The sequence below is a fragment of the Clinocottus analis genome, unplaced genomic scaffold, assembly GCF_023055335.1.
Source record: "Clinocottus analis isolate CAN_PGR_092001 unplaced genomic scaffold, fCliAna1.0.p SCAF_4, whole genome shotgun sequence".
Classification (NCBI taxonomy): Eukaryota; Metazoa; Chordata; class Actinopteri; order Perciformes; family Cottidae; genus Clinocottus; species Clinocottus analis.
The window spans coordinates 7229223-7250828 of record NW_027176153.1 but is presented as its reverse complement, the minus strand read 5'-3'; the positions used below and the strand labels follow the sequence as shown (position 1 = coordinate 7250828).

The 21606-nt window shown below is 43.3% G+C and overlaps 1 protein-coding gene across 1 annotated transcript in view; it reads left to right on the top strand.

Annotated features, from left to right (window-relative positions):
• Nucleotides 1-21606, top strand: part of plxnb1a (plexin b1a) — a 66264-nt gene that overhangs the window by 25806 nt on the left and 18852 nt on the right. Inside the window, exons 2-15 of the mRNA XM_068597339.1 lie at nucleotides 6143-7010; nucleotides 7164-7403; nucleotides 8503-8685; nucleotides 10413-10541; nucleotides 12972-13072; nucleotides 13184-13316; nucleotides 13420-13576; nucleotides 14390-14498; nucleotides 14682-14790; nucleotides 15429-16163; nucleotides 17485-17583; nucleotides 18680-18802; nucleotides 20550-20643; nucleotides 20747-20916. Coding sequence (XP_068453440.1) covers nucleotides 6153-7010; nucleotides 7164-7403; nucleotides 8503-8685; nucleotides 10413-10541; nucleotides 12972-13072; nucleotides 13184-13316; nucleotides 13420-13576; nucleotides 14390-14498; nucleotides 14682-14790; nucleotides 15429-16163; nucleotides 17485-17583; nucleotides 18680-18802; nucleotides 20550-20643; nucleotides 20747-20916 — 3240 coding nt within the window. The 5' untranslated portion in view covers nucleotides 6143-6152. The remainder of the gene's footprint in view (nucleotides 1-6142; nucleotides 7011-7163; nucleotides 7404-8502; nucleotides 8686-10412; nucleotides 10542-12971; nucleotides 13073-13183; nucleotides 13317-13419; nucleotides 13577-14389; nucleotides 14499-14681; nucleotides 14791-15428; nucleotides 16164-17484; nucleotides 17584-18679; nucleotides 18803-20549; nucleotides 20644-20746; nucleotides 20917-21606) is intronic.

Below are 21606 nucleotides of genomic sequence, written 5' to 3'. Positions count from 1 at the left end.
GACGTCGCCACCAGGTTTCTTAGCCAACACAGATGTGCTGTGAAACAATAGAGTAGAGGAAAAGACAATATGCATTAAATATTAAATAATTTTGAAGAAATAACCATGAATGCAACAATTGACATTGCTTTTTTTAACTGAGGCGATCCCCAAAGGAAGTTCACAGCAAATATTTTACACATGAACTTACCTGTTTGGCATCTTCATGCTCCTCTGCCTTCTGCTGGAAGGGCTGACGTATCCTCAGGGCCGAGCCTGAGAGCTGCAGCTACAAACACACAAGAGAGAGGACTGACTGTCGACAGCAATATAACACTCACGTTACTTTGAAAAATTATAAGTCAGTTCAACAGGACAAAAAAACAAACATTGTACAGCAACTGACTCATATGAAACTAATTAGCTTTAAAGTTAATCCCACGCAGTCATGCATTCAAAGGAGCATTTGCAGTATTTGCTATTTTACTGCCCTCTATGTACATTAAAACAATAAGGAAAACTTCGATCTGTTAGAGAGGAGAAGGAAGTGGGCGGAGCCTCTCGGAGTACAGAGTACTTTTCAGAGTACAGCCAGTGTACAAATACATCAACACTGCGGTTGTCTTTACTCTTGCTGTTGTTGTTTAAACTCTGAAATAGTCTATGTACTTTGACACAGCATTTTTACACTGAAAAGTTTAACTCTGATTATTTACACCAACACTGGGCAATAAATTGTAGCAATTACTCTTGATGTAGTTCATATACTTTGATAATGCATATTTAACACTGGGGCATTTCCTGTGAAGGCAAGGGAATACTGTAGAACTCTGAGACGCCAAACACCTTCACCCCAGGCCTTTTAAAGCCAATCTAGAGCCAGTTGCACTGGAGTTACAGAGTGAATCTGAATCAGAAGTGTTTATTGCGAAGTACGTAAACATATACATATCAAAACATCCATGGGACCTGTTGTCCCATGGAGGATCCTTCCACACCAAAGAGGGCATACCAGTTGAATCCCTGGGCAAACTGCATAGATCCCACTGGTTGAGATAAGCAATTGACGATATAATGTCCTCAAAATCATCACTGAAACTCATGCCAATGGATTTTTGGATTTCATTGTATTGAAGAGCTGAATATTCAATTGAAGTAATTCTGATTCAGGTAAACTGAGATCACTCATGTGTTTATTCATACGTTTTGCTTGCATGTGAACATTTGCTCCGTAACTTCTTTGTGACCACCCGTTCCCCTCCCCAATTCAATTGCTAGTCTAATGGTCTACCAGAGGTTATTTATAAGTGTTGGACTGTGCCCGATGGCCGAACATGCTGCATTCCAGACACACAGATCTGATGAAATCCAGAGATTGTTGGTGAAACCGCCCCTCTGCTCCTCTGAAGGGTGACTGTGGTATTACCACTAAACACTAGATAAAGTAAAAGTCGATGCTTCACTTTCAACACTAGGAGACCGACTCTGGCAAAGGCCAGGTGTAAAGCCAGATGTTAATAAACCTCTTGCATCCGCACCCTCACTCCAGTAATGGATCAGTTCTCGTCTTTAATGGCCTCAAAGTAAGCTTGTTGATTCATGCCACTGAAAAGCTATGCTTCTAAACAAGCTATCTAAGTTATAGAGTGGTCATTTAGTTGATGGGTTAATAGGTCTCGGATATGGAGAAAAATGTCTCCCCCTCTGAGGGTTCACATCAACCACAGCTGCATGTGTCGTGCCTCGGTTCTCCATTTCTCCCACACCACAGTCATCACATCTGATCCCATGGTAGCTCGTAAGAAGAAGTCATCGCTGTAGAGGAAGTTCCCATGCTGACGGTGGTCGCAGCACTCTATAAATATGTTGGCCTTGACGTGTGGTCCGGTCACAGAGCAGGTGAGGACGCCTGCTCACAGTGGCAGCGAGGACATGTCTCGACTTGTTCCCAGGCTCTCCGTTCCAGGAGCTGGATGAGCTGAAAGTACCCAGCTTAAGAAGTTATTAGTCTAGGCACCTGACACACTAATTGCTTTTGATATGTAATTTTAGAGACATTCCTGAATAAGGACAATATGCTTTGGAAAGTATACAATTATTTAATTCCATCGAATATATAAACAAAATGAAAAAAAAATCTATTTTCAGCATGGCTGATGTTGTGGCTTCAGAAAATAGAAAGAGAACATTTTGACTGGTACAAAATGCTGCTCCAGTCTTATCTTGTCTGCATGGAGTGTAAGTCCTTTGCCAAAAAAAAAGTAGAAAAAATGCACCACAAAACAAATTAAAAGAAAATTTTGATAATATTATGATATGCTAATCTTTAGTGACTGCGTTATTTAGAGGCAGCCTTAGCTGAGACGGATGGGAACGTATTCAAGATAGTGAATTTTGAGTTATTGGCGGTGCATAGCTGTCGATGACCGTGATTATCTGCCGGTGGTGGACCGAGCCTAGAATAGCCTCAAATGAGAACTGGTATCGGAGGGCTCCACATATTTGCCTCAATAAAACATGAGGCCCACGCTGAATTGGTTTGTTTTATATCTATATTTCATGACAACTTTTCCTCCCATGTCTCAAACCGCTGTGGATTTTCCCAGCCCCCGTTAGACTGTAATGGCCACTCCTCTTGACACATGACACGCCCAACTCAAATCCTCTGACAGTAGGCGTGGAGGTTATTACTTATTATACGCTTTATCCAGCTCATGAATAAGTAAAAGAGGAGGCCTGGGACACACTCACCCACTTACCAGACACGCACTGAGACACAAGCACCTGCTCCTGGATGGCCCCCTGGTTATGTACACAAGCACAGATCTGCACCCACTCACACAACAGATTCCCAGCCTACTCCCTTTCATCACCCCTCGCCCTCATCGTGATTGCAGCCTCAGGGGGTGGACGGCAAGGTGAGATGGCGCCGCATGTCTAATGTCTGTGCAGTCTACTCACACTGACATGTAATGGTCATTTCTTTCTAAAAATCACAGTCTTGCGTCCTCGTAGCTTTCTCTGCAAATTTTCCTCCTGTGTCATTACGCGGCGTGTTGGGGCATAAATAATTCCAACAATTTAGTTAATATTCTTTGCATCTTAAGTCCCTTCCACACATACAGTCCATTCCTTAAATGTTAAGTAAAATTCCCCACATGGGCTCATGTGTGAATAGGAGCATCTGTATTGTCGAGTTCCCACCTCACGGCTTCGTGAAGTCGTTGTTTGTGAGGGTCTGGGAGGGGAGCGTTTTGTGTGGCGCAATCGAACCACTTGAAGAGTCCGCTTGTGCCGTATTTGAATTCCGCGACTTCTTCATGGTTTATTTGCGCCAAGGCTTTTGTGAGTGCTTTGATTTGTCTTGCAAACTTGTTGAATGTGAAATATTTACCGAGAACATGGGCACCCGACAAAACCAATTCCTTAAGACGCCACACCTACATCTTCTTCTACTGCCGACCATACAACCACCACCTGGCCCTTATACAGACCACCATCGGAAACCAGCGTTTTTGATCTAGGACCAGAGATGCTGGCATGGCTACACGACGCCAAGTTGGACCTCTGACGTTACACGAAAGAAGAAGATCTTCTTCTCTTTCTGTTGGGTTTTATGGGGGTTGGTATCCATGAGGTGTTGCATTGCCATCGTCTTGCCCCATCTATTCCAGAATTGCCTAAAAGGATATCCCAGTAATGTATCAGGAACTACCAAAAAATCTTGATTCTGTTGAGAGCTCATACACTTCCCCAGTCTAACTAAAGCTTGCTCCCAATTCTACGGTGAGCGGGAGTTATATATTTCTATGCAACCTTTCTCAGTGAGGTCAGGGAAAGGTCTGAAGAACCTGTTTAATAATTAAACAGGTTTTATCTCCTAATGCGAAAGGCTCTCAGTGTCCACAAACCACTCTCCTCTTCAGAGGTGTTGAGTGATGGCTCTGGAAATGGGGGAGTGAGTTATTGTTTCTGAATAATCCAGCTGTAAGGCCCGTAGGCGATTTGTTAATATTTTAGATCCAAGAGGAAACTGACAGAGGGGCGGGTAGAAAAACGTCACAATAGCAATTCTGTCCGCCACTTGCATGCACCACGGACAGAGCCATGAATTCATCAATAGACCGATTGGGCTGCTGATGGAGGGCGCTGCAGGGATGATAGATATGTGTAGGCCAACAAGGAAGATAGATTCTATTGGTTCCCTCTGGGGAGATAAGTCAACTTTTTTGAGGGGTGTGTGGGGGGGATGGGTGGGGGAGAGGATGGTTATGGAAAACAAGCTCAGTGGGAAACAAACTTTATGATACTTGCCCGTTGTGTTGGAAAATCTTCACCAATGAACACGAGACAATATTGTGTAAAACTGACCAACAACATGATGAGCCCCAAACGAAAGATCATTGAGTCCAACTTGTTGGTTTTCTCTTGTTATAAAGAAAGACTTGAATACATAACTACTCCATATATATTTATATAAGACACTTAAATCTAGGAGAACAACTTGTAAAACAACCACACTCCAACCAAGTCTCATATTTCATTCTAAAGAACATTGATGATACTTTTAAGACAAGTTGAGGGCCTTGCAACGTTTCACAGAATGTACATTGATGTTTCTTTGGAAAATCCAGCCAATAGATATGGTCTCTGTAGTTATAACTTGTATCAATATTTGCAAGTGAGAAGCTATTTGAGAGAGGAATACTTAGAAGCCCCTCCCTTTGTGAGAACCATGAGACTCAAAGCCCTAAACATAAATAGATAAAGACAAAACAACTCAAATATAAATGGGAGTCGGAACTAAGAACAACTACTCTATATGCAATACTGAACAAGCGAAGCTTCAAAGATATTTTCCTCCACGTTAGATCATTCTATTGGCAGAAATATGCTTGGGAGATGAATATAAGATACATAAGAACACCATTGACCATTGAGGGAATGTGGGGAATATGATTCCAACCGTACACATGTATTATTTATATATATAAAAAAACAAACATTTCTACTGTATAAATATTTTACACATATTATAACAGATATCCAGGAAAACAGGATTTCTTAAAAAAGCACACATCCCAAAAGCATTAGAACTAATTATTTATATTGTTTTTTTTGCACCTCAAACAATGAACTAGAACTAATTAACAAATTGGAACGTCACATGATAAACAAGTGTCTGGAAACCCTCTGGGTTATAGTCCAGAAAAGATCAAAAGAGCAGCAGTTATTGGGCTTTTCCTGAAATTAAGTAAAGATAATTGACTGGCAACATATTATATCACTATGAATGACATGTTTAAATAAATTATAAGATGTAATATTTATTTAAAAATATATGTAAAAGACATGCTCATGTTTGGTGGAGCTACTGTAATAGTCATAGCATAAGCAGTAGATCTATTTCTAAGCACTGTGTTGTCTGTCATTTCGGCTTGCATCCCTTGCAGAGGCAAGATTGCTGCTTCATTGGACATGACGTTGATGTTTTCCTTTCTCTTTTTACATTTTCTCATTAAATTTATTCCGTAAAGAAAAAAAATAGCCCGTTCCACTCAACTCAATGATTTCCAACCTCCCGTGCCTCTCCGTTGCACTCAGGTCCCAACTCATTTGTTCCTTCTGGGGACAAAAACTTTTTTTCTAGACTGGATCATTTCCTTTTTTTTATAGCAAAAACTCCTGAAACAGGAGTAAATACTGTGTTTCTACGTGGTAATGTCGGCCTGTGCAACAGTGAGCCTAAACCTAAGCTCTCTAAAATTCTAAACCTTGCCCTATAGGGGGGGCCACTGTGGATCAGTGGTAGAGCGGGAACGTCTCTTAATCAGAGGATTGTTGGTGCGATTCTCGGCTCTGCTAGTCCATGTGAATGTGTCCTTGGGCATTCCCGTAGCTGTGCCTACGGTGTGTGAATGTTAGTTTGTCCTGATGGGCAGGTGGAACCTTAGCCCCTCCCATTAGTGTGTGAATGGGTCTGAATGGGTGGATCATGAGAAGTCGCGTTAAAGCGATGTGAGTGGTTGGAAGACTAGAAAAGCGCTGTACATGTACTATACAGGACTACGTAGAAGCAGCTTTTGGCCTTATCGCATGTTGACGTTTTGCCTCAAACATCTGCCGGTGAAGGCTTCTAACCCTTCTCTGTTTCTTTCCTCAGAATATTTGCCATGCCACATGGGAAGGCTCTGTACCCCGCCCTGTTCTTACTCCTCATCGTCTTCGCCACAGCCCGCGGTCGCTCCTACCCACGCTTCTCCCGTAATGACACTGAATTCCAGCACCTGGTCCTCCACCCGGACCCCTCCGTGGGGACGGTGTACGTGGGGGCCAGGGACCGCCTCTTCCAGCTGGACGGGTTGGATGGGCTCCGGCTGGAGCTGGAGGAGACCACCGGTCCCGTGAGCGACAGCAAAGACTGCCTCCCCCCAGTGACCGAGTCCAACTGTCCCCAAGCCAGGAGGACCAGCAACCACAACAAACTACTCCTGGTGGATCCAAAGGCGCTGGAGTTGATCACCTGCGGCAGCATCCACCAGGGCACCTGTCAGAAACGCAGCCTAGCGTCGATCAAAAAGGTCCGCTTCTCCACCGAGAGGCCCGTGGACACGCAGTACGTCGCCGCCAACGACCCGTCGGTGTCGACCGTGGGGCTGGTGGTGGGGCTTCGCGGCGGGGAGAGGACAGTGATGTATGTGGGTCGGGGCTACACCGCCAGCCACCCGCCCATCTCCACCCGCCACCTGTCGTCAGAGCCCGTCTTCTCCTACGAGGAGACGGCCAAGCTGGCGGTGACCGGACGCCTGTCGGAATACGACCACCACTTTGTGATGGCGTTCACACGGCGCACGTACGTGTACTTCTTGTTTTACCGCCGCGACATAAAGTCGCCATCAAGGGAGTACCGGACGTATGCCGCCAGAGTGTGTCTGGACGACACCTCCTACTATTCCTACGTGGAAGTTCCTCTGGTCTGCCGGTCCACTTCCTCTCCCTCTAAGACTTACAATCTGCTACAGGCTGCAAAGGTATTTCCTCCCCAAATATCATCAACAAACGAGCCCTTCAAAATATTAGTAGGGAGCAGCAATTCTCAATCTAGTTGGGACTTCTTGGTGTGTGGGAAATTCAAGTCTTTCTCTGTTGAACTGGGTTGTTTGTCCATGGTTTTGTTGCAACAGGTGGGACAAGGTGTTGGCCGGCAAGGCGAGGATCTGCTGGGAGTCTTTTCCACCCGTGCCGGCTCCACAAACAACGGTGCCTTGGACGCCTCGGCTCTGTGCGTCTACCCTCTGGATGAGCTCGACAGACACATCGACTCCACCCGCAACCTTTGCTACACGCAGGACGGCCGGGTGGAGGGAGAAGAGGTGGCCTACATAGAGTATGAGGTCAAGTCCAGCTGCGCCAATTTGCCCATGGTAAGAATGCAGCAGATGGAGAGCAAAGGAAGCGGCGGACTGTTTCCGTGACGGAAGAAGAGTAAATATTTTGGAGGGATAGGCTTTTTAAAACAATGATTTTGTCTATAACGAGGGCAGAATTGCTTGTTTTCCTTTTTTTCTGCTTTTCGGCTCGTTACAACTATACTGGCCGTATAGTAGGGCATCATGACAAATTATATCCTGCTCCCTTTATGTACCTTAAGTATATTGACTCAATTGGTTTTGGTGGTTAAAAAAAGAGGAAACAGAAAGCACAGCACAGTAACAAGAGATGACTGGATTTCCCAGATTACGCCTAGCAGCAGGAAGAATGAAGGCATTGTAATGAGGCCCTCCCAGATGCCCCAGGAGTAGCTTTGCCCAGCTGCAGCACTCCGGTGACCCGCTCTGCTGCCGCCCAGGTCTTGCCAACCATTTAGTGGAACCATTAGGGATCAATAAACCAAGCTGACCCTGAATCAGCTGTGCAGCTGCTTAATGAGTTCTGACATAGGAAGACAGAGATTAAGGTTGAGAGAAGGTGGGGGGAGAGTTCAGACATGGGAATAGAGAGACTAGCGCGCACACAGCGACAGGGAGAAAGAAGAAAAGGACATGCTGAATGAAGCAGAGAGATGATTGAATGAGGAGAGGATGCATTAGATCACAGTTCTCCTTGAAACAACGATAAGCCATCTTTTTTTTTTTTTTTTACTCTGTGGACTAACAAAAGATGTCCCATTCTACTTCCTCCTTTAGGGCCAATTATGTGCAGCCGGAGCTTTGAGACTCACCAGAAAGCAGGATTTAAAAAGCGGTTGTTTTGCAAAACCAAAAGAGCCAGTGGCCTTTGTCCGTATGAGTCTGCTTTAATCTGTGGCGCAATCCTTTCATGCTGTAACAAGAGGATTCAAACGCTCTCGGTCAACAGCAGGAAAGAATGGGAACATGGATTTGTTAGTCTGAGGTGCAGGTGTTTGATATCTTAAGAGCATATAACATCAAACAAAAGTAATCTTGGTGTGTTCTGTTCAAATAGGTATGTAGAATTAAGAAGAAATGCTTGCGATTGAAGTTTCCCCCTCATGTGTTGCAGAATACCCTCAAGGCGTATCCGTGCGGCTCCGACCACACCCCCAGTCCCATGGCGAGCCGCGCGCCACTGGAGGCCCGGGCAGCGTGGCACACTTCGGCCGCCCGCCTCACTGCGGTGGCTGTCAGTGTCAGAGATGGACACAGCATCGCCTTCCTCGGAGACTCCAAAGGGACTTTGCACAAGGTAGCTCAGACCCGTGTCCGACTTCACATTTTTGTGCCAGTTTTATTCAGGCCTATTAAAGCATGCCCCTGCATGCACTGGGAGGAAGCCAGGGAGACGCCCTGGGACAAATCATCACTGAGATCTGTGTGTCATGGGAAAAAATCGGGCCATAAAACTAATTTCCTATTATCGCAGTTTAGTGTTGTGAAGTCATTTTCAGCATTGCCCAATGTGTTCGTCATTGCCTAATAACCCTTCTAAGAAATACTGGATGTATTTCTTAGCAAAGCAAACACACCTAAAACTACGTAAAAAAGTCTGTGCCAGTTCCCATACACTTCTACACGGCTTCAGCTCCCGGTAGATTCCAGTCATTCCGGCTCTCACAGTTTTCCAACATACACAGACGAGCACACCACCGTGATCCCTTGCCTAATACACTTGCTATTTATTCTGTTCTGTGTGCAGAATGAGATCATTGGCAACGAGAACAAAACCTTTTTTTTTGTGCATGTTTTAAGATTATGTATTCTTAGACTGGTGGAGTGTACTTACTGAAAAAATATTTGTGTTATGAGTCTTGCCTTGTTTGTCAAGGCAAGACTCAACACCACCTTTTTCAGCAACTTCTGCATGGATCAGATCAGAGATAGTCGTCCATGTCGGGTGATGTGAGACATCCACCTCTGCAGAGGTGTAAAACGTCTGTTTTTACTGTGTACATGTAAGTGCTTGATCTGTGAGCAAATGAGAGGGTGGGAGGAGTGGGGCTTTTAGGTAGTAGATTAAAGCAACAGTCCATGTAGCGATCTGAAGTTAGCTGTTGTAACAGGATTATGGTATAACAGCAGGACAAATTCCACAGCATCCAGATACGTGGGTGTGAGCATGCCTGCGTGTGTGTCATATCATACCTGTGTATTTGGTACGGCCAGTTGTCGCCAGCTTGATTTTGATACAGTTTTAATCAATCCTGTTGGAGTTAAAAGAATAGTTTGACGTTTTGGAATATTCCGCCCTATTCACTTTCTCGCCAAGAATTAGATGATAAGATTGATACCACACTTGTACCATTCAGTTAAAAATAATAATGCTGAAGCTAGGAGAGGGTTAGCTTAGCTTAGCACAAGCACTGAATGCAGGGTGAAACAGCTTACCTTGCCCCCAGGGAGCCTCAGACTCAAGATATTCATTGCCAGTGACTGCTGTAGTAATTGTATATGTAAAAAGCTTGATACGAGTGCACAGAAAGGCGTTCTCGTGAGTGAGCATTTTTTGCGTGGTGTGCACGAATGTTGTTCTGAAAGCACTGTGGTCACACACCACAGCATCTCATTCTTTACAAAAATGTGACATGCAAAACTGCATAAAATTCGCCGTGCTTAAAAGAGCTACATCCCATGCCGTTTATGTGTTGAGTGCATTCTCTTAATGGGACAACTGATTCTCCATCCTGTTCGAGTGAGAGCCTTCTGGAAAACCTCTGCTAATCCCATCATCATGAGGTAACATGAGCGTTTGAAGGCCTGGGAATCACTTAAGTCAGAGGTGTCTTCCTCCGCTTTATATTAGATTTGCTTCTGCCATAATCACATTCACGGCCACTTCTGCTGCGATTCCTCCACAAGTGAGATTTGATTTGCGTTTCAGTTGTAATCCAAAAAAGATATTTCTTTTTTCATCAACTGTTCATCTGAGTCTGGTGGTGTAATGAATATACCAATATGTCTGGTGTTTTTTTGCAGGTATATTTGGGCCAAAACGGCCAGGTGGAGGTCTACGCAAATGCGACGATCCAGATCAACTCGCCCATCAACGGGGACCTTTTACTGGACCAGACTGGAACACACTTATACATCATGACCAAAACTTCTGTAAGTATACAAATGTAATGCTATTTTGGACAGTTAAAGGTGGTAAAAAAAAGTCATTTTCCGTTTCAATCTTTGAACTACTCAACAGATGTATGAACAGCCGTGCCCTTCTTGTCACGTCTGCCCATTAAACTGCTCGCCCAGATGTCTCCATACACAAGATCTGAACATGGCTAGTAATTCATCTTCAGACAAATGATCGTTTGTCAGAATTTTTTCACGCTTTGATGCTTCCTCAAGCTGTGTCTCTTTCACAGAGAAATAAGATAAAAGAGTAAGAGGCAATGGACATAAGAGAAAACGGAGAGGGCAGCTGGCTATGGGGGTCAAAGGTCAATAAACCCGCTGCAATGGGTACAACAGTCAGCAGGAGGTGTAAGGTCGGACACAACAATGGTATTGATCAGGGAAAGTGGCCTCTATTGTGTTGGCACACTCCCTACAGAGTGTCTGTGTAGGAAGCCATAGATGCTGATGAATGGATACGGGAAACTGCCGGTCTATACGTTGACTGGCTAGTCTCAGTCCCGGGCCAGTGAACGGTTTAACCTAATCGACTTATATTTATCATTAATCTAAAACAAAATATGATTACAAGCATTGCAGTTGTCAAAGAGCTACTGATAGTCGGCCATAAGCTGATTTAAGTTTAGTTTCTTAGAGTTAGAATGTTATTATCTTTTTGTACGCAAAGACAGATTCTCTGGCAAGATACATAAGACAATACAAAAACTATAAAGTTGAATAAAATAAGAAGATTGAATACTAAAAAAATAGCAATCACTACTTCATAGCAATATAAAGTTAATTACCACAGTACATTTTGTACCCAGGGTCAATTCAGTGTGCTCTACATAAAAAAAATAAAACGTATCATCCATATATAAAATATGATTAAAAGATACGGAGTACATAAGATGGTTACGACAAATCATACAAAATAAAATACATAAATAGGATGGCTTAAATACATTATAAAAACACGCTACATTTTTACCCACATGAAAAGAGAAATGTTTTTAATTCGCCATCATTTTATAAAATACTACATTTGGTGCACACCTTCTGGCAGTTTGCTCCAGTTATATGGCTCATAACGGCTAACTGCTGCTTTCCCATATTTAGTTTGGAGTCTATGGATCTCAGAGGCCTGCTCAATTTATATCCTTTCAGTATATCAGAGATGTATTCCCAAACCATTCTGTGATTGATATCATTTTTGTTTGTTGCAGCTGTTTAAAAAAATCTATTTTCTATAACTAACTGGATTATAAATGATAAAGATGTAAAAACTGAAGTATTGTGCTCTGTTCTCTTAGTCCTGGATAAAACCCTAGGAGCAGCATTCTCAATAAGCTGCAGCTGCTTAATGGTCCCAGTTGGGAAAACCAGTTAAGAGGCCAATAGTGCACCCTATCACAAATACAAGCATGGATGAGCTTCTTATAGTCACGTTGGGACACCTTGGTTCTTTCTTTTTAAGATGATAGAAAGCTATTTTAGTAATTGCTTTGATATGGCTGGTGAATCTTTTAGAGCGCCATGGTTTCTTGTTTGAGATTGAAGTTGCTTATTAATAAGGATTTTCTTCTCTTTTTTACTTTACACAATAATATTAGTTTTCCTTATTTAGTTGAAGGAAGTTTTGGCACAGCAATTATTTATCTGTTCTTACGGGTTTGTGTATTAATGTAAATGACAAAGAAAAACACACAAATTGGTTAATCTAGGAATTTGATGCTCTGAGAAAATCCAGTAACCTTGAGTTTGATGTTTAAATATCAAAGTTAATTGTCAAGATAACTTTGAGGCTAAACGGACATAAGTCGTGTTATCTTTATCTAGCCGTAAGCTAGCCAGTATTGTTATGGCTATTTTCAAGTAGGTTAGCATTATGCGTACCGAGCCAAAAATAGATGACTAGCATGATGAGACTATTTTTAGCTGCAGTATAAGAGACGAGTGGTAAATAAGTGACTTTAACAGGTAATTGAATGGATCGTAACAATCATTAGTAGCTGATAAAACGTGAAGCTCTACTTTACTAGAGTTAAATGTCTTGCTAACTTTAATAGGCTAGTATTGCATGTTTGAATTTGGAAGGCCAATGTTAACGTTAGCTAAATGATAACTTTAACATTTTTTAAGCACTACTTGCCGGGAGCTTTCCAGTTCAGCTCGTTACCTACAAGCTAGCACTGGCTAAAAATAATTACAAGTATTTTCTCATTTTTATTCCATCGATTATGTTTTTTCCACTGTGTGTGTTACATATGAAAACCGGAACTCCAAACCAGCGATCCAGTGTTTTAAAGAAAATATTGAACTTTGAGGAGCTTTGAGAATGCCGGTGTGCCGCATACCTGTGGTATCCACCTGAATTCACCACGTGGATCGGTCTTTGAGTACTTTCTTATCTGTCATTTTCAGGTAGAGAAGCTTCCAGTGGCAGAATGTGGCAACCATCTGGACTGTCAGTCCTGTCTGTCCGCCAAAGACCCCTACTGTGGCTGGTGTGTCCTGGAGGGACGGTGAGTCAGTGGACATGTAACGGCGGGACTACCGGCAACGCTCTCTCACGTCCCCCCCGTCTACTTTTGTCTCATCCTTGTCTTTCTCACCTCTCTGTGTTGTTGTTTCAGGTGCGGCCAGCGCCAGGAGTGTCAGCGGGGGTCTGTACGGGGCCAGTGGCTGTGGAGTTTCAACCAGACGCAGCAGTGCCTCAGTATCCAGAGTCTCAGCCTCTACAACATCAGCCGCGGGGAGAAAACCGATGTACTGTAATACAGAACGAATTGGTTTTCCTATCACTTTCCTTTTCCATCTTGTTCCTCTCTTTTCTTGACGTCCGTGTCCCATTCTGTCTCTCTTCCCTCAGATTACGGTGTCAGTACAGGGCCTCCCGAGTCTAGAAAAAGAAGAGGCTTACTCTTGCTTCTTCCAGGACACAGAAGCTCCTGCTTCACTCACTAACAGTGGTGTGACGTGCTCGACCCCTGATGCCGGCAGTCTGCCCCCCATTAGTCATGGAGATGGTGAGAGTTCTTTTGAATTGGGCCAGCAATTGTACCCAATGGGACAACTTCCTTTTTCAGTATGCACAATACTCCAAATCCATGATTACATGCAACTTTAAATTCAAAATAACTGCAGGCGATGCCATCGGTAGACTACAGAATCTTGATTCCGTCTGTCTGTCCTCGGGAACTTCACGAGCGAATTTCGTTCAATTCGGTACACACGTTCACCTCGACTCAACGATGAAGTGATTAGAACCTGAGGGTCAAACTTCAAGGTCACTCTGTCCATCCAATTCTTGTGGTATCTTGAGAATGCCCTCGTTTGGAGTCCAGAAAATTATGTAATTACAACTAAAAAGTTTGTAACAATAATTTATTTTACCAGTCAATTGAAACACTGGATGGTAGAGGGGTAGCAGCATGCAGCGATGTACCTGTGTGCCAACTGTACTCTCTCAACGACACGCCCTTTGTTTACATAAGTCACAGGGAATGCAAGCATTTTGCCATCCTCATTACTTCAGGGAAGCAAAATATTCCAGATCTGTTGTTTCTCTTGTCAACTCATGAAAAAAAACTACAGGGACAATTGACGATCTTGCTTTTAATTTCAACTTTCAGTTCAAACACCTCTACAGACACAAAGTTGAGCACAACAAAGACATTTACAAAACTGCCAAAGCAGCACTGTGATGCTCCTAAAGAACGACACACACACACACACACACACACACACACACACACACACACACACACACACACACACACACACACACACACACAAGTTGTCCGGATCATTTTGAAGTTGACATATTGTTTGTGATGCAGAGTTTGTGATGGTGGCCCTGTCGCTGCGTTTCGCAAACGTGACGGTCGCAGAGACCGAATTCACCTTCTTCAACTGCAGCTTGGTGCAGCAGCTCTCTGGGCGCAGGCCGTGAGTACACACACACACACACACACACACACAGTGAATGAACTAATAGTTTTTTTTTGTGACAAATTCAAGATTCCGAAACATCTTCCACATGTTGTTTGGGGTAAAATAGCAGTTTTATTAATCGTCTCTCCTGTTTTTGTGTCGTTGTTCTGCCTGTATCGGTGCCGTGTGCTCCGCTAGATGCCAAGGGTGTGTCAGCAGTCGCTGGGGGTGTAACTGGTGTATCCACCAGCACGTCTGCACGCACAAACACAGCTGCAGCCGAGGAGTCACCATCTACAACCACAATGTGAGTCAACACGAGGCCTGAAAAAAGAAGCTGTTGATTGAAGTGTTTTCAGAGGTGTCGACTCCACTGTATGATCCTTTTGGAGTTTGTGGTGCTGTTGAATAGTGTTCCTTTATGTCTAGAGTTATAAACCCCATTAACAGCAAGAAATGTGCAAATTATTAGAAGATTTGCAGCCTCCGACCAAAGAACACATTTATATCAAAAACCTTTTTTAAACGGTTTTAACAAAAGCAAAACTTTCCATCCTTCATGAAAGCCGGTTTGTTGCCGGACAGTTGCGTTGGATACAATAGTTCTATCTGGGTATAACGAGGTGTTTACTGTATATTTAGGGAAACTGCATGGAATGTCATTTAAAGGCAGCAGGTTTTGCTGAGCATGTGTCATACAGCACTGTGCAACATGCACATATTTGTGTGCGTGTGTTTGGTGTACTTTTCTGTTTGTCTTCTTTATGACAGTTTTTTTTTTTACCATAAATCTTTATTTTTTTTCTCCACTCATGATTTGCTTCTTAATGTATTTGCACACCCTTTCTGTTCTTATCCTAATTTTGTCTTCCCCTGCCTTTTTTGTTTGTTGTCCCGTCCCCCTCCTGTCCTGGTTTTGTACACTTGTGCTGCTCCATCGTCCAGTTCAAACCGCCAACACCCACCATCCCACCACCCGCCAGAAACCTGACCCCTTTACCTCCTACTGTCCGGGCTGCTGCAACAACAACAACAACACAGCCGCCCCCCACAGAGACTCCCACCCGCACCACAGCAGCTGTCCCTTTAACGTCCACCACGGTGATGCCACCTACCGCCCCTACCGCCTCCCCCACCTCCCCCCTCACCCTGGCCACAACCTCCCCCTTTGTCGGGAGCTTCAGCCAGGCCGCTACGGCGCCCACCGATGTCCCCGCCACAGGCGAGGGGACGACAGAGGGAAACGGCGGCATTGCAAGTTTCTCAGAGGCCGAGGAGGAGGAAGGCTTGACTATCACTGACAAAACCCTGAACACTACATTACCCAGCAGCACTAGCAAAAAGGTAGACCACGACCCTGGGTTTGTAGAGCTGTCCGGTGAAGCATTTGGCTCTTCCTCCAACGCAAGCACGACCACCTCTGGAGAAGTGTCCCGTTTAACGGACCTCCCCGTCAGCGACGCGAAGGACGACATTCCTCCGGCCGGCAACGAAGAGAAGGACTCTCCTCCGCTGAGTGGGTGGGAGGAGCCTGCCGTGGGTAACGCAACAGGTCCATCCCATGCAGGCGCCAGCGAAAAGCCGGCACACTTCACACAATCTCCTGAAACAGTTATCGACCCCGCCTCTGAGTCTGCAGCAGACTACCAATCCGATTCTTCCTCCGACTTGTATTTCCCGGTGAGTGCAGCTAGTCCAGAAGTCGTACTGTCGCTCCAGTCTGCAAGAGAAGCTGTCTAAAGGCCCTGTGAAACTATGTGTTTTGCAGTTGAACTGAATATTTGAGCGGTGTACATTTACTCGAGATGAAATCACATTTTTTGCATTTGATTGGATCGCTAAAAAAAGTGGACGGGCTTAGAGTATAACAACCATACGGCGCATGGAAGGAGGGTTTCCTCTCTCCACACACACACACACACACACACACACCTACCTCGTGCCGCCAGAGCCCAAACACCCCGCTCATCCTTCATTTCCTATCATCCAGCGGACATTTGTTTTCCAGCAAACAGCAAAGTGTGTTTGATTTGACGGGTCAGGCCATGTAGTCGTAAAAGTCGAGAGTGCAGGATGAGTCCTCAAACATTTGACATCGTAGCTGAAGTTAAAGATGCTCTAACTCTGGTTCTTAAAAGTGAAACCAATGCAGATATGTCTCAAAACCTGCATTCTCTCTACTGACCAGCAGGGGGCGACTCCTTTGGTTGTACAGAAGTCTATAAGGAAATGACTCTACTTCTCTCTAAATGCATTTCCTCAGTAAACATGAGTTTATGTCTTAATCTCTAGTTTCAACTTTTCTTCAATACAGCATGATGTTCATTTAGTAAATAAGTACGGTTAGCTTTGCTTATCTTAGCTTAGCATAGAGACTGAAAGCCATGCTGAAAGGATGATAGAGTGGTTACTCATCTTCTGATCTTGGACTAAAAAAGTGCATAAGGGAGGTAAAGAACTGACACAAAATCAATCCAATGAAACTGAGAATGTAAGGCACTTAACCCGACAGGCCTTATTGACTCGTTTACCGTCTCCATACCATTTATGTTCATCTCAACCTGTCAGAGCTGCACTTCCTCCCATGAGCTCAGGAACATTATGACATTTCAAAGTCGACGCCCCCGCCTCGCGTTTCACTGGAACGTCTGATGTTTCATCGCTGTGGTGTGTTTTTGTGACTGTGGTCGCTTAGTTGTTGTTTCTTTTTAGGTTTAAGGTGACGGTGTAAGAAGGGATAGCTGCTACTCCCGTTTTTTTTGAGAATTCACCTTTCTTTTTAGAGCATCTAAATGTAGTTTAGGAGAATGGAGGGTGCCCAGCTTCATAGCTGGAAGTTAGAATGATTGAGACAACTCTTAAGTGTTAGCAGACTGACCACATGCTAACGATTATGACGGGTACAGAGATCCCTTTAAGCAGGATCTAGGTAAAGGTTTAATAGAGTAGAGTTGTAATTTTGAGATATTTATCATTGGAATGGTGACTAATGTCTCTTCAGGAGTGTCCGTGTGTGGAGAAAGTTCAAGACTCCTCTCTTCTCCCTGTCAACGTGGAGAGGAAGGTCACTCTGGTGGGACAACATCTCAACCTGTTTCAGGTAATGTAGCCGTCTACCATCTCGTCTTAGAAAGGCACTAAAGGCGGGGTCAGTCCTTCTGGAGACAGACTCAACCACCCAAACTAATAGGCTCTTCTCCAGGCCGCTGCCGCTGCCTTCTCGCTCTACACCCTCGGCCTTTAGTGTAATGTTTGTTTCCCATTCACACTGCACAGCACACTCACAGCGGACAGATTGACAGAAAAGTTTATTGGATTAGATTAGCACAGGCCACCTTTTTAAAACTGTCATCGTGGAAGGTATTCATATATCTTACAGCTTCAGATACAAAGGGTCAGCATGTTATTATCAATAAGTAAGTCATCAAAGGACCTCTTACCTCGAGTGCTGTCCATCTAGATTGTTTTGGTGTGAGTTGACCAGATGGACTCGTAGTGCCAAAGCTCCAGAAAAAAAACACCTTTTTCCTCGAACTGATGACCCCGTGACTCAGGATAAACTACAGACTCGCTGTGAGCAGTTTCACGTTGGAACTACGGTGGACAGAAAATAGTTCCTCCATGAAACTGCTTCTCTGAAACTAGACGGCGACATTGAACCTTCCCTTTGAAGTCTTTCACCAGAAGAGAGTCCGATGGCAGCTACTAACATATTTAATGAAGTACATTTTCTGTTTCAGTTTATTAGAATTATAATACACTTTATTTGTATGTTACATAATAATGATAACATTTTTTCCATCATAATAATAAACTTAATTTGTAATTTGTATTTCAGCGCATGCTAAAAATAATAATAATACTCTACTAATACTACTTCATTGTAAGTATCAATCATATAATAACACTAATAATTAACTTTACTTGTATATTAAATAATACAATAAAAACAATAAAAGATAGAAGATGGCTAAATACTAGTTTTTATGTTAAAATTGTCATATTATCTTGGTGGAGGCTTCAAAAGGGCGCAGTTGGCTTTTTGACTCTTCGTGCACTGTGATGTTATTATGTTATTATGTTTGTTTATTTTTTAATTGTATTGTGCAAAATAAAAGACTTCATGAGCTTCTGCAGTGACCCAGTACTTCTGTGACAGTTCTCACCTAAAGTTCTGCGGTCTGCACCTTTTTTAGGACGAGAACCTGGACTACGAGTGTGTGCTGGACGTTGAGAACCGGTCTGTGGTGGTGGCCGCCTCCGTGGAGCCGGACGCCACTCGACCATCAGCCTTCTCCATCACCTGCCGACCCCACCAGGTCAGAACACGTCTCTGGAACCTGCTTTCACATCTTTGAAAGTGTTTTTCTCACAACATTAAATACCTTTCATGACTAATTAAGCAACATTCACAGTAGGGATGTCACAATGTCAGATAAGCTCGTTTCAGTTCAATATTGCTGTAAAGTTGTGTGCTTTTTCTCTTTTAAGGAAAATAATTGACAATGTACATCCAATCATTTCTTTGCAACATTGTCACATACCATCAGTTTTTTATTTCTAAATATCACGTTTATCGTCAATGCCGTGGTTTTGTAAATCACGGCATCCTAAATCAAAGTTAGAAAAATTAGGGCAAAGCAGAAGTTAAGTTATCAGTAACTGTTCAACCTTGAGTGGAATATTACATAGTTCTTAGGTAAGTGACAATACAGGTTTTCATCACTGATCGCAAAACAAATTAGGTTTAAGTCACCTTTTTAAGAGTTCTAAGCATGTTCTGAAAGAAAAAATCACGGCTCGAAATATTCCCATGCCTAATTGCTAGTCATAAGCTGATTGTGAAAATAGGCCTTTCATACCACAAAGTGCAATCAATTTCCATATGGGTCAAGTTTTCAATTTCAAAGTCCTAATTTTAAAGGTTTCTGTGTATTGTTCCCATGCTGCTCACACAGATCTTCTTCTATTTATTAAAATCATTAAATGTTCCGTCTTTCATGAGCGGTCCAAACAGAGGTTGAGTCCCCGTTGGGAAGCAGCAAAACTATCATTTCCCTTTATAAACTGTTTGATTGACAGCTGATTTGTCTGTCCCGATCTGATGGAGTAAACCCCGCCCATCCTGTAGCATCCATAATGACTGTAATTAGAGGTGGAACAGAACACTGTCGATCCGTGATCCGTACTGACCCCCCTCACGGTTCTGACACAGTAATGACACAGTTTAACGTCAAGAGACGTCATGAGAAATAACTCTTTACTTTAATTATTATTCACCAATATTCAGTACAACATGAGATCAGTACATCAGTTTATGTTTTTCTAGTGTCTGATAACGTTACTTTGTAAACAATCAATTAACGTTTAAGCTGACAGGTAACGTTAGCAGCACCGCTAACGGCTAACAAACATAGATTCAATTCAGTTACATTATAACTATTGGTGAAGGTAAATTACAACGTTATTATGATCGAATGTCATCTCGTAAAATGCAGTTTTGGTGAGAAACTTGATTAAATCCAGTTGTTTGAATGAGATGTTTTCATAACATAAATAGATATTATTGATGAATTATCAGCTGTTTAAACTAATTCTAATATTCACTTTTAAAACTACTAATGAAGATTTGTTTATTGTCCGTATCACTGTGCATTTATGAGGAAAAAAACCACATCAAATGTACAGATCAAAGTAAAAGTCTAATATTTAGAATGTCTTGACATTATTTTTGGAACCAAACAGCCTGGATCCTTGCAGACCAGCTGCTGTAATCAAACAACAAAGGGATCTGTATCTGTTCAAGTTATATTTGGTTCTTTTTTTTCTTTTCCGATCTGTGACTGATCCGTGATGTGATCAGAATCATGAGGTTTTTTTTATGATCCGTTGCACCACGAGCTGCAAATCCCTTTTCAAATCAACGAGAGGAACTGATCAACTTCGCCGTCTTCACACGCACCAACGACCCCAAATCATGTTGGTCTGCGTCTCCATGTACTGCTCTCGTGGCCAGACACTGACACGGGCTGGAATCACAAGTATGTCTGCTGGTTCTGGTTTCAGTACGCTTACTCCTCCCCGATGGAGGAATACCCGGCCTCGATCAACGTGAGGAGGAAGAACTACTTCCTCATTGACAGCGCCGAGGATCTGTACGGTGCGTGTCCTCAACGGCGCCGTGTGCGATGCATGATGTCGAGGATGTCTCTTCCTCACAGACCTTTCACCCGCCGCTCCCCACCTCCCCCTTTTTATTTCAGTGACTCTGTTCAACTGCTCCGTGGGGCGGTCGGACTGCAGCCGGTGTCGCACCGCCGACCCAAAGTACGGCTGCGTGTGGTGCGGCGGCGGCGGAGGCTCCCGCTGCGTGTACCGGGACTCCTGCGCCGAGGAGGTCAAACACACCTGTCCAGCTCCCGTCATCCACTTCGTAAGAGCTGTTCGTCCTTTCTTTAGAGCACTGAGACGCTGGAAATCTAAGCAATCTATGTTCTAGTCCTGAAATGTACACAATCTATGTTTGGTTTTGATCCAAACTGTTTTTATCTCATGTGTTTATGACTGAAGAACTAAAAGGTTTTCTCAGGATTCTCTTCCTTAGTCCTTTACACTAGTTTTTTATGTCCAAATGAGGGGGGAAAAAAAGTTTTGTCAGGATAGAATTTTCTTTGTCAGGGTCATTTGGCCAAGTTTGTGTTGTTGTAATACACATTTCAGCCACAAGAGGCTAAATTACACTCCACATGTTCTGAATCGGCGAAAAACATTCATGTTTGCTTCCGGGTGACTTTTTATTTCTCTTTGGTCTTTAAACACAAGTTACACATATTGTACGTTATAGAAAGTTATGTAACAACAATATTATTTATTTATTTTTATTTAAAATGTATTGCAATTAGTGCTAATCCGCCGTAAGTGAAACATTTGTCCTATTTAGAACATGGTCCTGTTAGAACCTGTGATCACAGAGCTACACAAAATGAAAGTAAAACAAACATGAACAAAAAACTGACAAAAACCTTTTGCTCAGACTTAGAAAATGCATCACCAGAATGATTCACTCTAGTCATTTTCAGTTTCTCTCCTAGGGTCTTCTGTAGGACGAGAGAAAGGGGATGAA